At 40.4% G+C, this 11,813-nt stretch overlaps 2 protein-coding genes across 5 annotated transcripts; both read right to left on the bottom strand.

The window, feature by feature from the left end:
* Window positions 1-369: 369 nt before the first annotated feature.
* On the bottom strand, window positions 370-3,629 carry eif1ad (eukaryotic translation initiation factor 1A domain containing). 2 transcript variants are annotated; one of them, XM_004563190.4, is made up of 5 exons: window positions 3,311-3,629; window positions 3,095-3,213; window positions 1,760-1,868; window positions 1,242-1,350; window positions 370-1,148 (listed from the first exon to the last, which is right to left on the bottom strand). In XM_004563190.4, exons 2-5 carry the CDS (start codon window positions 3,179-3,181, stop codon window positions 926-928), a joined length of 528 nt encoding a protein of 175 aa, XP_004563247.1. In that variant the 5' UTR covers window positions 3,182-3,213; window positions 3,311-3,629; the 3' UTR covers window positions 370-925. The 2 variants fall into 2 exon arrangements, with proteins under 2 accessions (XP_004563247.1, XP_004563246.1); XM_004563189.4 differs by having other exon boundaries at window positions 3,431-3,627.
* Window positions 3,630-4,465: 836 nt separating this feature from the next.
* Window positions 4,466-11,328, bottom strand: ctsf (cathepsin F). 3 transcript variants are annotated; one of them, XM_076890920.1, is made up of 15 exons: window positions 10,917-11,328; window positions 10,193-10,303; window positions 9,583-9,664; window positions 8,880-8,941; window positions 8,668-8,740; window positions 7,770-7,883; window positions 7,506-7,654; window positions 7,293-7,389; window positions 7,114-7,194; window positions 6,870-6,989; window positions 6,671-6,735; window positions 5,435-5,525; window positions 5,266-5,324; window positions 4,930-5,033; window positions 4,466-4,896 (listed from the first exon to the last, which is right to left on the bottom strand). In XM_076890920.1, the coding sequence occupies exons 1-14, from the start codon at window positions 11,163-11,165 to the stop codon at window positions 4,959-4,961; spliced, it is 1,428 nt and encodes a 475-aa protein (XP_076747035.1). In that variant the 5' UTR covers window positions 11,166-11,328; the 3' UTR covers window positions 4,466-4,896; window positions 4,930-4,958. The 3 variants fall into 3 exon arrangements, with proteins under 3 accessions (XP_076747035.1, XP_076747038.1, XP_076747032.1); XM_076890923.1 differs by having other exon boundaries at window positions 4,934-5,033; XM_076890917.1 differs by having other exon boundaries at window positions 4,466-5,033.
* Window positions 11,329-11,813: the final 485 nt, after the last annotated feature.

The following is an 11,813-nucleotide window of genomic DNA, read 5'->3' as shown; positions in this document are numbered from 1 at the left end:
ATACGACATAGATGCTTTCATTGTGCAGTTACTCAGTGAGAGCAAAATTGTAATGACAGGAATCATCTCTCTTCTGTTCAATGTCATGTGAGTTATGACGAAGTTTTCTCACACCTTGGGGGAAGAAATGAGTCAGCCAAAAAGGCGTGGGACTGGTTCCGCTTGCAGTAGGAATTTTCTGTGCGCTGACGACACTGTGATGTAATTTCTGAGAATCCATATATTGTAGTTTTTTTTCCAGATATGCTAGTGTGACATCTACACAACCTTTTCCGGAGGAGATGGCTGCTTGACTGCGTAATAATGAAATGCATTCAGGATTAAGTCTTGAATCCGGCAAGATGGAGACATGCACAGGAAGATATCGAGTCAGTGTGACATAAGCATACTCTGCTTGGGATTTATTCCATTTCAAAAGCTTTTCAGTCATTTCACAAATTAACTTTTGCTGCTGGATAAGATGAAAATAAAACAGCTTTCATTTGTAACTCAAGCTGATACAATAATTTTTAGAACCATATCCAGCACCAATAGGACATTTGGATTTTCTTTGGCAGCAAAATTAAACAGGTTTCTACGGAAAAGGTTGCATAAATTTAACGTCATCGTACAAATATACTGTGTGCCCTTTTATATAAGGTACCAGTGATGTGCAATGGACCTATCATCAGAAAAAAACACTAGAAATGTATCCCATGTTAAATTTCAGATACATTTTAATCTCACAGATTTGTAAAACAAGCAGGAATTACTAAATACATTGAATGAGCCCAGCCATTCAGTACATGAACTGCAGAGGGCGCTGTTGCAGGTGGACCATTGCTTCAGATCATCATAGCGTCAGTCAGTGATGACAGCAATACAGGGGAGCATGCTGTCGCATCTGTTTCACAACTCCTGATTGTCCGTGTCCTCAGTGCTGCTGCTATGAGGCATTTTCCCTCCTTTTCTCTTTGTCCTGATCCCTGTCCTCATCCTCTTCGCTATCGTCCTCCTCCTCCTCACTTTCACTGTACTGATAGTTACAGCGGTTAGTGTTTACAAAGAGGTCGCTATCGTCATCTTCAGAATCGCTAGCGTCCTCGTCCTTTTCCAGCTTTTTCTTTGTCTTATCCTGCGTCGAATGCTCGTCCATAAAGCCCTCTGGCCTGGAGACAAGAAAAAAATGTAAAAAGTGCAAAACATGTGACAAATGAGGCTGATCGAGGAACGTAAAGGTTGTGCAGTGTGTTCCCACCTACCAGAGGTTCTGTTTTTGTAGGTATTGAATGTGATCCTTGTAGAGAATAAAGCTGATCTCTGCCTTCACCTTCTCTCCTTCTTCAATAGGATCCACAATCACATAGTCACCTTTGGAGTGAGAAGATGAAATTTAAATGAATGAACATAAATGGGGGTCTTATTTAGACCAGTACTAGCTAGCGGGAGATCACATTACTAACTTATATGTTTGCACTACGATATATATTATTCTTTTGTTTTGAAAAGGCAATGAACACCATGACAACGAGGTTCACTGTACTGTATACATTATGGATGTGCAGCTGATAAGTCTCCAGCAAGTAAGGTGCAGTGAAATATCAAAAGTGTAAACTAACTAGTAAGCCCACAAAAAGCACCCCAATTTTGTTGTGGGCAGCAGCACACACGGTGCAGCATGAACGTCTGTGCCACAAGCCACTAAATAATATTTGCCACCAGCTGTCACTGGATTATTACTCAAACTTTTAAACACGTAACTTCCCTTTCCATTGCTTACCTCTCTTGATCCAGATGTTCTTGCGGAACTTGGTGGGCATGCTCACCAAGAAGGTCTCACCCTGAGCTGTTACAGCATCATGTAGGTTGTTACCACGGCTCCCAGTTACCTGTAAAAGTGAAGAAGCAGAGGAAACATGGAATCAGAAAAATACACTCAACAGCCACTTTATGAGGTGCACTTGTTCAACTGCTTGTTAATGTAAAATGTTGCAGAGGATGGTCAATGGACTTAGGTGTGTGAAAATGGTCAAGACAACCTGCGGAAGTTAAAACTGAGCATCAGAATGGGGGAGAAGGGCGATTTAAGTGACACTGAATGTGGCATGGTTGTTGGTGTCAGCAAGCTGGTCTAAATATTTTCAGAAACTGCTGATGTGAGACACAATTATCGCTACAATTTACAGAGAATAGTTAAATATCCACTCGTTACAACCACAATGTGCAGAAGAGCATCTCTGAACACAGAGCATATCAAACCTTGTTGTAAAGGGACTACAGCCGCAGAAGACCACACTGGGTCAGGTGTCAGCTAAGAACAGGAAACTGAGGCTATAATTTGCACAGGCTCACCAAAACTGGACAATTCAGTTCAATTTTATTTACATTAAATAACAACAAATCACAAGGAAAGTCACCTCAAGGTGCCATATATTGTAAGGTAGAGACCCTACAATAATAGAGAGAAAAGAATCAAATGACCCCCTTTGAGCAAGCACCAGTAGAACCAGGCTCAGGGAGGAGCAGCCATCTGCTGCAATCGGGGGCGAGGGGAGGCAGAAAGAGAAAAAGACACTGGGGAAGAGATCAAGAGAATAGTAATAACTAATGATTCACTGGTGGTGTATAAACACAGTGGGTGAAAACACTGAGTGAGGAAGAAACACTTTGAAGCCCCTGGAGGCCTAGATCTATTGCAGTCACCTGATTCAGCCCTAACTATATCTATATATGAAAAGGAAAGCTTTAATGCTAGTCTTAAAAGTAGAGAGGGCATCTTTCTCCTGAATCCAAACTGGAAACTGATTCCACGGAAGAGGAGCCTGAAAGCTGAAGGCTCTCCCTGCCATTGCACTTTTAAATACCTGCACTGAAACAGGAAAAATCCACTTGTTAGCGTTAATGTTTGGGTTTGAGCAGGGCACCACAGTGTAAATAAGCCTTTCTACAAGTGGTGTTACATGTCCACTTTAAGGCAGCTCTGGAGTTAAATGGGGGTCTTACCTGTACTTCCAATCTGTATCTAAGTACACAAGTATCCAGTGTATGCTGCTGATTACTAAAATGTGAATGTTGTAGTATGTAGGAAATACAGGGAACTTTATACAAAGTTTACCTTTACGATCTGCTGGTTTTCTGTGGGTGTGACAAAGTCTCCAAGAACCTCCTTGACAACGTGTTTGCGTTTAGTGGCCTGTGACATTATAACCGACAGCCTTCACGTTCCTTCGCCAGCTGAGAAAGAAAGAGTGGGTCGAAAGTTCTAGTTAACTAAAGACACATTTAAAGGCTAGACCTTTCTTTATAAACGTCTATAAAACTTTCTGTGTACCTTAATAATTTAAACTTCCTCTGCCAATTTTCTTCTAAACAGTAAGTAGTTGCTTACGAATAATAACTTAGCGGAAAAGGCTAACATTAGCTGTCTCCACATTAGCAGGTTAAATACTACCTTGAAAGAAAGAAAGACAGGAGTGGCTGTTTGTCTTTTTGACGCAGAATCTGTCTCCGAGCAGCAGGTATACGTTCGTGTACAAAAAGAACCTGAAATATTCAGTCAAAAAAAAAAAAATGGAATGACATGCGTTCTTGTTTTTAGTCCACAGTGCGGGGAAAGACAGGGAACGTTACACTTCCGATGTCAAGTGGGGTATATTTTCAAAATAAAAGTTCCATACGTGTAAAATGTTCATTTTATCGCTAAAAGCCCTTTTAATGACTGGTTAAAATGTGACTAAATTTATGTAAATGAACTTCAGGATTCATTGTAATTCACCGTAAGATTATATCACTAACTTACGACGACTTTTGTTTCTTATTTTAGAAGCTACTGCTAAAGACCAGCTGTTCCGTTACCTTCCCTTGGCATTGTGGGAAAATGAGGTTGTTTTGATTAAAGGAACATTCAAGAACACGAACGTTGTTGCTCCTCTATCGTTCAAAGTGTTTTCCTACATTGTGTTTGTCCTGCTTCTTCCCAACATACCGTTTAAAATCATAAACAGGTTAAAATGTTTTCTCCCTTTATAGGCCGCTGTAGTTATTTGAAGTTAATTTTGCCTTATGGTTAAAGTTATTATATATGCACTAAATAAATTATAAAAAGTAATGCTTTAATTGTACTGTCAACCAGTTTATAGTTTCAGTGCACATGAAAAACTTTATAATAAAATAGGGCAGCACAGTGGTGTGGTGGTTAGCACTGCTGCAAGAAGGTTCTGGGTTTGAACCCATCATTTTCTTCTTGAGCATCTGTGGGTTCTCCAGCTTCCTCCCACAGTCCAGAGACATGCACTTGGGTGAATCAGTGATTCTAAATTTCCAGTGAAAGGTTGCCTGTCTCTCTGTGTTACCCCTGTGACAGACTGTCCAGGGTTTACCTCATTTCTCCCCCATGGCAGCTGGGATAGGCTCCAGCGTCCCCCAGTGACCGTGGATTGGATAAGCAGAAGAAAATGGATAGGTAGATCATAAAATAACAAACAACTAGATTTCACACTTTTTTTTTTAATTCAACTCCCATCATTCATTTCTCACTGTTATACAGCTATTATTGCAATTACATTGCACTAAACTGAGTTTGTGCAGTAAATCACTTCAGAATCAAAGCCTTGTTTTTCAAAAACTCTTTGAAGCACATACCATCAGCTCACCACTATGAGCATGGGCTCTGTTACTGTAAGTAAAGATGACTTATAAGCTGTTACCTTAAACACATTAATTATTTTAACCAAGCTTCAGGACTAACAGAAAAAGCAGATGTAATCTTGATTTAAAATTACTGGAAAGTTTCAGTATCACATCAAAGCTAGCTTTATTAGAGCTGGTAAAACACTGGTTTGGTCTAACGGAGAAGAAACATCAGCAGGACTTCACATGTGTGCGTGTTGAGCTCTTGTGCATTCTGGATAAGTGATGATGGTGTGTGTGTGTGTGTGTGTGTGTGTGTGTGTGTGTGTGTGTGTGTGTGTGTTAGGGGTTCAGTTGACTACAGCAGATGAGCACATCTTGTTGATCCCACATGCATTGGAGCCCCTGTAGAGGTTGTAGTAACCCTGTGTGAAGGAGAAAAAACAAATTAACACTCACTCCCTCACAGCTGTACATGAACAGAACTCATTTTTTCATTATGCTATGAAACAACAGTCAGCTTTGTAAAGCCTAGTGCACGGATCAGCACTTCTATTATGAAAACGGTGCTTTATGTCGGTGATCCTCAGTCATGTAGTTGGTTTCAAATGAAAGATTTTTAGAATGATAAGTGTTCTAAAGGTCGTGCTGTCTCACCTGCTCTCCATAATCCTCCCCCCAGCTGTTTTTGATGGCCCAGAAGGGAATACCTTTACCTGAGAACAGAGGGGGGAAACATTGTTGACAAACGAGGCAAAAAGATGTGTCTATGCTTTCCAGAAACTGGGCAAATATTTAAGACAAAAAAACAAAACAAAAAAATTACGTTCTCCGTATCCCACCAACAGCACAGCGTGGTCGATCATCCAGGGGTTGCAGAAAATCTTCAGAGGGTGAGATATGCCCTTCCTGTAAAACTGGAGGGAATGAAATGATATTCAAGATAATGTAAGAATAACATGTATCTTAAGATTATTATCTTTATTATCGTTTATGTCCAGTTTAGATGAATGAATGAATGAAACAGCTTTTTTTATTTGTCACTAGCAGGTTGTCCTGCAGCGAGATGGAAACACCCCCGACCTTACACTCATAACACAAACATCACACGGGGTTACAAGTCGGAGATCGGTAGCGTTACAGAAAAACACTGAAATGTACACAACAACGGGAAGGTACAAGAGGAAAAAAAGAGACCTCCACTCATGCTGTGCTTCCATGGTAGGAAGCTATTATTGCTATTATTTGGGCAGGAAATATGTCACTCCTGATATGATACAGTAACAATACACTGCCCATGATACTATACACATGCAAGAAAATGATCTACATACGACTTTGCTGTTTGATAAGCACCACCACCAAGTACTGACTCTGATAAGTCAAACTGGTGGGGGTTAGGAATGTTTTAATAAATCAGTAACATATAAACCAACATTACACAAGAAGGCAACGTGACATATTCTATTGATATTTTTATTCCACTCCTAGTTGACACCTCCACTGAGGAGCTGATGTTCGTTTCATTCTGGTAAAACTTTGTAGGCTTGTAGAGTGGGGTCACATTAATTTAAAACTCAGTTTCTGATTGCCATTGTTAATAATGACAATGTATTTTTATACTCTTATATAAGACAATAGAATGATAAATGGGGATTCTAACTATCACAGTATGTTTGCATCTAAATATCACATCACATTTGACCTCTGACCTCACTTTTACATTTCCATCTTAATTTCAAGCTGACCCCAAAACATCTTTAAAGAGAGGATTGTTAGAGACTGAGCTGTTTAGTTAGTCACAAATATACTTCAGTAATATTGAATAATAAGCTCAAGTTATTCGTGTCCAGTTGTTTACAAATCAGTACTTATTATTTATCACATACTCACTGATACCCTTCTCTGATTTTGACTACACTATAAACTTCTTCAAGTACCTCTAAAAAACAAAGAAAACAAAAAGAATTCATCCTCTTAAAAATAAACACTGCGCAACGACTGAGCTGCTTTGCTTCTTGTTGTTTTGAGGAGTGATTTAACTTCTTAAAAAACCTCCTACCTGCATTGCAAAAGCATTCAGAGCAACAGAGACTGGCCCATTCTCAGCCAGCCAAGCAGCAATCTCTGAGAAGGAAAAAATACAAAAATAAATCAAAATGAGTCAATTCAACAACCCTTAGTTTCAAACAGACTCACTACAGTTAGAATAAGATAAAAATCATGGACATGTCCATGCAGTTAAACCACTGTGTGCTCACCCTTCTCCTCTTTGGGCAGCTCCACGGAGCTGTTGATGTAGGCGGCCACCTTCCCGGTGGTGAAGTCACACCTCTGCTTGTGCCCGGTGTAGGAGTAGTCACTTTCAGTCTCCAGACCCCCTTAACCACACGAGGGGCAAAGATTATAAGAAAGCACTTTAAGGAAAAATCTGCTTGTGTTATCAGTAAAAACATCTCTCTGCTTTTACTTATTGCTAAACACAGAATAAAATCTTAGTTCTACCCAGCTTCTCAATAGCTTCATAAGCATTTGATGGAAGCCCGCCTCTGCACGCTTGGTCCAGCCCGTCACAGTCAACCAGCTCTGTGAAGAACAAATCAGTACTCAAGCATGTCAAGACTTTATGCTGGATTTGAAAACCCCTGATTAATTCTATCATCTGTGCTACTTTTCTGTGTCACCTTGTTCGGAAAGTGACAGCAACGTTCCATTTTTCAGGAACCACTGGCCTTCAATGTTGCCTATGACAGAAAATGCCCAGCAAGATCCACACATTCCCTGCAGGAGAAAAAAACACACCCTAATAAGCATAAAGTGGGCACGGTGTACAATTTAATCGCTACCAACAAGCTCTTTAGGGTGACCGCCCCATAATGAACTCTGTTTGTTGGCACCTGGTTCTTAACAGGACTGACAGCTCCATGATCCCTCCAATCCCAGCTGTCAGGCGAGGGGCCTTTGGCGGGAGTAGCTGGTTTCATTGGTTGATGGAGAGTCCATTGACTCAGCAGTGGGTTTAAGTATGTAGAGCGAAACTCCTCCTCTGGAGAAAAGCAGAAGGATATTTCACTTTGTTTTCTTAAGCTGAAGCAACACGTGGAAAGCAGAAGAGGCGTTCTCTCATTAGAAACTGTGGACGTGCATTCACAGTTACGTACCGGTGAGGTCGCTGAACTTGGTGACTCCATACTCAGCTGAACCTTGATCCAAAGCCTGGAGCTTCTCAGCAGTCTTCAGGTTCTCGTGGAAGATGCGCAAACGGCGGTCCACTTCTGCAAGGTGAAGGGTCAAAAGCACATATTCATAAAAGATTCTGCTTAAAAGCCTTTCATTTTTTTCATTTTCAGTTGAATTTAATTTTGTTTCTAAAGTGCGAACAAGAGAAGAGACATATCAGATGTTTAACCTGAGACATTAAATATTTCACTTTGAATTTGATGGCACCAATATGTGTCAAAAAAGTTGGGACAGAGTAAAAAAATAAAGACTGGAAAAGTAATTGGTACTAAAAGAAAACAGTTGGCGATACATTTTGCAAGTTGCAAGTAATTGGGTTAACTGGGAACAGGTGAGTAACATGACTGGGTATAAAAAGAGCATCTTAGAGAGACGGAGGTTCACCAATCAGCAAAAAACTACATCTACAAATTGTGGAAAAATATCAGAATGTTCCCTAACAAAAAAATGTGAAGACTGTGAATATCTGATGATCTAAGGGACAGGATATCAAACGATTTAAAGAATCTGGAGAAATCTCTGAGCACAAAGGACAAGACCAAAAATAGCATTGGATGCCTGTGATTTTTAGTCCTGAGGCAGCACTGCACTAAAAACAGACATGATGATTCTATCATGGAAATCACTGCGCGGGCTCAGGCTCACTTCCTGCAATCACTGTCTGTGAACACAGTCCACTGTGCCAGCTGCAAATGCAGGCTAAAGCGCTATCATGAAAAAAGAATGTGAACATTATGAAAACATGTTCAAAAACCTGCAGCTCTGACAGGAATGTGACACAATGTCCATACGTGGTATGAATGAGATTCAGTCACTCACCCTCCTGACTGCTGTAGACTTTATTGTACTTAGTCATGAACTCTTTAAACCGGCCCAGCAGCTCCACCGACTCCTAATGCAAACACACACACAGAATCAACGACAGAAAGCCTCGATCTCAAATCTAAATCGATTAGAACAGTTTAAACAAACAAGCAGACAGGCAGATAAAACCACAGGCCTGTAGCTGTAGAGCCTGACATTAATTTTACCTCCAGAGGCTGGCTGGTGGATGGATCCTCTACCTTGTTGCTCTCTTCTACTTCAAATTCAACTGATAAGAGAAATGAAACACAGGAAGACAATGGGAAGTGTGAGAGTATTTAACACTTAAATCAGTCAGTCAAACTGTCATGCAGGTTGCTGCAATTCACAATTTTCACGGACGATTTTCAAGCTGATAAATATGACAGAAAGAAACAACAAAAATACAAAAAACAACATAAAATCAACATATTTGCAACATCAAATGCAAAAATGTCAATTTCTCCTTTGTTCAACCTTCCACCTCATTTATCTCTTTGTAAAACAAGCATGTAAAAAAAAAAATCTCATGGCCTGACTGGCTGATGTGGGTTGCTAGGAAAGTTCACTGACAATCAGTAGAAATAAATGCATTTTAAAAGGAGTTTTCTCTATATGTGGTCAGAAATATCATGATTAAGTTATTATCATAGAACAGAAATGCTGAACTCTTTTATTGTGTTTTTTGGGGGGTAAAAAAGGTCTAAAAAATACTTGTTGATGTGTTTTTGGATGATAAGATAATCAGTGTATTTTTAACAGCACTGTAAGAGAAGACCAAGTGAGCCGCAACTATGGTGTTCAGCTATAAATGTCTACCATATGACTTCCATAATGGGTGGTTGTGAATCTTAAATGTTGGATGATGAGTCTGTTTGGCTGCTGACTGACCTTTGGGCTGACACTTCTGTTTGAGCAAGGTTGACGCCCCCTGCCAAGGGATGTCCCACACCTCGAAGACGCAGACTTCTGTCTGAGACATAAAAACAAAAATAAATTAGAGGAAAAGCGATAACAGCTGTTATGTGTAGGTTTGGGTCTCTTGTAAAAAGCCCCATTTATAGATTTACTTATAACTTAGATATTTTTAGTTGGGAAGAAAACAGGAACAAAGAGAAAAAAAAAGAGTCAATACTGTAAATGAATGCAAGCGTGAATGAGGCATAAGAGAGATCACTCCAAGTCAAGGTTGAGTCACAAGATCAAAACCAGCAAAACTGGCGCAATAAAAAAAATCAATACACAGCTGGACACACACACACACACACACACACACACACAGAGAGAGAGAGCTTTTTTTCTCTTAAATATAAACTCATATAACACATTCTCTCTGCTTCTTAATTTTTATCACAAGAGCTATCTCTCTCTCACTCACTCACTCACTCACTCACACACACACACACACACACACACACACACACACACACACACACACACACACACACACACACACACACACACACACACACACACACACACACACGCACACACAACCTACCTTGAGTTGATTTAACTCGGGATAGAAGTCACATGTCCTGAGCATGGTGGACTTCTTACATTGAGTGTTACTCAGCTCCACTGTTAAAGTGTAACGGATCCCTTTAACCAGCTGGAATACAGATGAACACACAAACATTCGGACATTTTTAATTTAAAGACACAAAATCTTGGTATAAATAAAGATTTTTATTTAGACGTGGTATAAAATATAATGCGTGTTATTGTTTTATGGGCGCTCGTTATGCTCCAAACAAGCCACACTGCGGAGACATTGTTAATTTAAAGTCAAGGACATAACTTCCGGCTGCAATAAACCGCGCATAAAATCTTATCTTGAACGCTTGAGAATAAAAATAGGTAAAATAAAATAATAAATGCTGTTCTCCAAGTTGAAACCTCTTGAAATTTTTAAATAAATAGGAATACATGTTTGTTTGTTTTTTGTTTAAGCATAATCTAATCCCTTGCTGACCAGCGCAGCAAAGACGTTTACGCTATTACTTTGAAGGTACGTCGCCCCTTTTTCCGGCCTGTGTTTAGCTAAAATGACGACCCTCCAGCAGCGCACTTGTTTACAAAAAACCGAGCATACACAACGCTTATTACAATGAGATAAATCGACAAACAATACTTTAACCGTTCTTTGCAAGTCCACTAGAAGACCAAAATATGTTGAATAAATATTATGAAATCAGAAGGAAAGCCACCAATAATAATTATACCTGTTTGTTGGCAGAGATGACCCGGCTGACTCTGCGGAGATGCATCGCATTGGAGACCCGGTTGTATCGCTCCTCTGCAAAGGCCAGAGCCTTCTTAAGACCCGGGTCGGACTCGTGGACCCGGATAGAAGAGCCGGGGGGCCCTAAGAGAGGCCGGTCGAGGTCCTCACCGAGTCCGACAACCGAGCCCAGCAAAACGGCCAGGGACAGCCACTGGATTAGCGGGCAACAGCGCAATATGACCACCATGTTGGCCCCGGGTGTTGTCGCCGACTGAAAGGACCGATGTCCAGTCTGCGCTCACTTAAATAACAGCCGTGTTTGTTTTCTTCACACAAAAATCGATTTTCAGTTAAGCAGCGATTATACAAGAGGCTATTACCAAACAAATCTGAGAGGCTGTAGGCGGAGACTGAGCTTTTATGGGGGGCGTGTTCATGATAATTCCCATATTTATTATTCAGGCAGGGCTGTCGCTGATCGGTCTGTAGGCAGCAGTTGTCTTTCAGGCTTTCTGAAGCTGTGGTTTGGATATTAGGCTGATATTCGCTCACTTCAGTCCAGTCGTTGTGCCTGATCATTTTCAGATTATATTGTTTTTCGTTTGTTTGTTTGTTTGTTTGTTTGTTTGTTTGTTTGTTTGTTAAGGTACCTGGCACTGACCTATGAATCATTCGAGCATTCAAGAGATGAAACAGGGTGGTGCCTGCACTTCACAGACAACTTAGCAAAGAACCAAACAGCTATTAGTGGAGGTTCTGTCACCGTTTGGTGCTGCATTTCAGCCAGTGGTGTTTCAAGCTCTTTAGAGTTGTACAAACTCTGGTTTTGCCTTATATACTGTATTTACACATATATTTGCACATGTTTCAATAAATGGCTACACTTTCCCCCCTA

Source organism: Maylandia zebra, linkage group LG2, assembly GCF_041146795.1.
Source record: "Maylandia zebra isolate NMK-2024a linkage group LG2, Mzebra_GT3a, whole genome shotgun sequence".
Taxonomy (NCBI): domain Eukaryota; kingdom Metazoa; phylum Chordata; class Actinopteri; order Cichliformes; family Cichlidae; genus Maylandia; species Maylandia zebra.
The sequence above is the reverse complement of the archived record's forward strand: the minus strand, read 5'-3'. Positions and strand labels throughout refer to the sequence as shown.